This window comes from Etheostoma cragini, chromosome 9, assembly GCF_013103735.1.
Source record: "Etheostoma cragini isolate CJK2018 chromosome 9, CSU_Ecrag_1.0, whole genome shotgun sequence".
In the NCBI taxonomy this organism is placed as follows: Eukaryota; Metazoa; Chordata; class Actinopteri; order Perciformes; family Percidae; genus Etheostoma; species Etheostoma cragini.
Window position 1 is genome coordinate 11,734,790 of NC_048415.1, and position 2,500 is coordinate 11,737,289.

General features: G+C 44.7%; 1 protein-coding gene across 3 annotated transcripts in view; it reads right to left on the minus strand.

Annotated features, from left to right (window-relative positions):
• The window catches only part of rnf13 (ring finger protein 13), a 38,415-nt gene that overhangs the window by 627 nt on the left and 35,288 nt on the right, over positions 1 to 2,500 (minus strand). For all 3 annotated transcript variants that reach the window (XM_034882604.1, XM_034882607.1, XM_034882605.1), the window contains exons 9-10: positions 1,466 to 1,546; positions 1 to 388 (exon numbers count right to left, since the gene is read on the minus strand). The exon at positions 1 to 388 is cut by the window's left edge and continues 627 nt beyond it. In XM_034882604.1, the coding sequence (XP_034738495.1) occupies positions 18 to 388; positions 1,466 to 1,546 (452 nt within the window). In that variant the 3' untranslated portion in view covers positions 1 to 17. The remainder of the gene's footprint in view (positions 389 to 1,465; positions 1,547 to 2,500) is intronic.

Below are 2,500 nucleotides of genomic sequence, written 5' to 3' on the forward strand. Positions count from 1 at the left end.
CTTGGCCAGCCAATCAGTCAAGCTCGGGGCAGGTCGTGCTCGTGGCCTTCAGAGCAGGGCTGCTGCATCTGCACCACCACAGTCTCTACGGTGACCTCTTCCTCGCTGTCGCTGCTGTCCAGCTCGTCGTCCTCGTAGTCCGAGGACTCCTGGTCCTGCTCTGAGCGCGACGCTCCTGACATGGTGCCGAAGGAGTGGGCGCTGGTGGAGGCCAGCGAGCGCAGCAGAGGGGTGCTCTCCGACACCTCCTCGTTCTCTTCAGGGCCGCTCTCCCCCTCCTCTGAATCGGAGTCAGAGTCGCCATGCGAGGGGACCACTTTCTGCTTGCACACAGGACACGTCTTCTTGGTCTTGGTCAGCCAGGGGTCCACGCACTTACTGTGGTAGGCTACAGACAAAGGCACAATAAGCAGAAAAGGTTGTTCATATTCTGACTAAACAGTTATTTAACAACCTGTTTAAGCAGGAAAAGACCCCATGTCATTTTCTTGTACTTCAAGGGAAGTCTGGTCATATTTTATTTTTTTTATTTTTATATTCAACAAATGCAATGAGAAGATCAAAACAGTCAATTTATCTGACTACAAAATATTGCCTCAGTAGCCAAAGCCTGACATAGCTTATTTCTCTGTCCCACATGAGCACTGTAGTTTATTTCGAGTGGATCATAAACACACCATCTGTGCCTGAAAATAGTCCTCAAGAAATTCACTGTCCCCTCCTGTTTGAGTTTGTTAAAAATGGGAAAAAGTTTTTTTTTCCCTAAATTAAAAAAAACATATCAGTGACCAGTTTTGAAAGATGTAGGTCTTAAAGTGCACATAGTATGAAAAATATCACTTTTTCTAGGGTGTTATTTTTTGTCTCTGGTGTTTCCACACGCATACAAACTTGAAGAAAAAACTATCCATGCCGTTTTGGGTGAGATACAGGTTTCGGAATGTCCTCTGTCTTCAGTCTCCGGGTGAGCTGTTCACAATCTCCACGGCTTTCTACGTCACTAGCTCAGACGAGGTGGCTAGCTGTAGCATGCTAGCGCCAACAATGCCAGCTCGTTCTCAATGGCAAAACACAGCTACAACACACACTAGTTCACCATAATGTACAAAAGAACTACTTCCATGTCCCTGTTGTGCAGGTAATCCACAAGTGGCCCTCGTCTAGAAGAAGTCTCCCAGCTAATCCTGCCTTGTACTGACCAAAGCTAGAGAATGTTATCTATCTGATAGGATCTTACCAATCTACTGCGCATGTGCAACTCCCAAAAAAGATAGTATAGAATTAAGATGTCTAACACTGGAGCTAAAACAAGTGAGATGTCTCACTCTGTAGCTAAAACATAGACCTAAACACACAGGGTGAAAAGCTTTTGAATTGTAAAATTTGACCCCAAAGCCTTTCATCAGTTGTGCGGGTTTGTCTTGGTGTGTCATGAACCCAAAAGTGCAGAAGCGTTCAGACTCACCATGAGAACATGGCAGGACTCGGAGTTTATCACCTTCTTCATATTCGTCCAGGCAGATGGCGCACACATCATAGTTGTCCCCTGTGTTAAAAAAGACCAGATATTCATTATCTGGCTGAACACATCGTAAGAGAAGTTCTTTACTGAGCCTTGATAATACTTATTTCTTATTGGCCGGTGGACATGCCTTGTTGTCATTGCTGTACAGCTCTGACCTGGCAGACACATCACAGTTATCAATTCATTAAAGCTGTAAGTCTTCAATTTTTAGTAGTAACGTAAATTCCTAAATAATATGCAAACCTAAAACTTCCAATTTTCAAGCAGTATATTTTTGATTTGTGGCGATCATATAAGTACAATAATCCACTGTATGACCCGGTTACTTAAAGTAAAGCATGAAATGAGTGCTAATAACAGTAATTAGTATGAGTAGTTGCATGGCTCATCTCAGATTACATCACATTGTACTGTGTAGGTAAAAGTGAGAAGACAAGTGACGTAGGTTTGGGAAATCAGGTCATTACAGAAGATAAATTGGTTGTTTTTATGCTTTTCCTGAAGGTCATTGTGGGTCCATGACGTGTCAGGCAATTAGTAACCCCAGCTGCTTCCTGAGTCTATTTTCCTTAAATTCTTCAAATTGTGTCACTTTTCCAAATAAGTCCCACCACCCACCCGTCCAATCCTCATCATGCAGGGAGAATAACTGCTAAACTGCCAACACTGCGTTTCTTGACGTTGCAGGAGGCGCAAAATCTTTCGGCTCAGGAATCTATCAACGCACTCCCTTTCACATTCCTGAGCGTTCTTCTCATTTTCCTTCCCTGGCCGGGCCGGAGGGAGGGGGGAGCAGGGCTGTGGGTCGGTGTGTTTATGTAAGCTCTAAATGAGCATGTTTTCCCCGACTAGGCTCTGTGTCTGTGCCAGGGCTGCATGTGACCGTATAAGGATGGGGAGTCACATCGACCAGCAAACCCCCCCCCCCTTCCTCTTCCTTTTATCTGTGAGCGTTATTACCTTCAACTCAAGGAA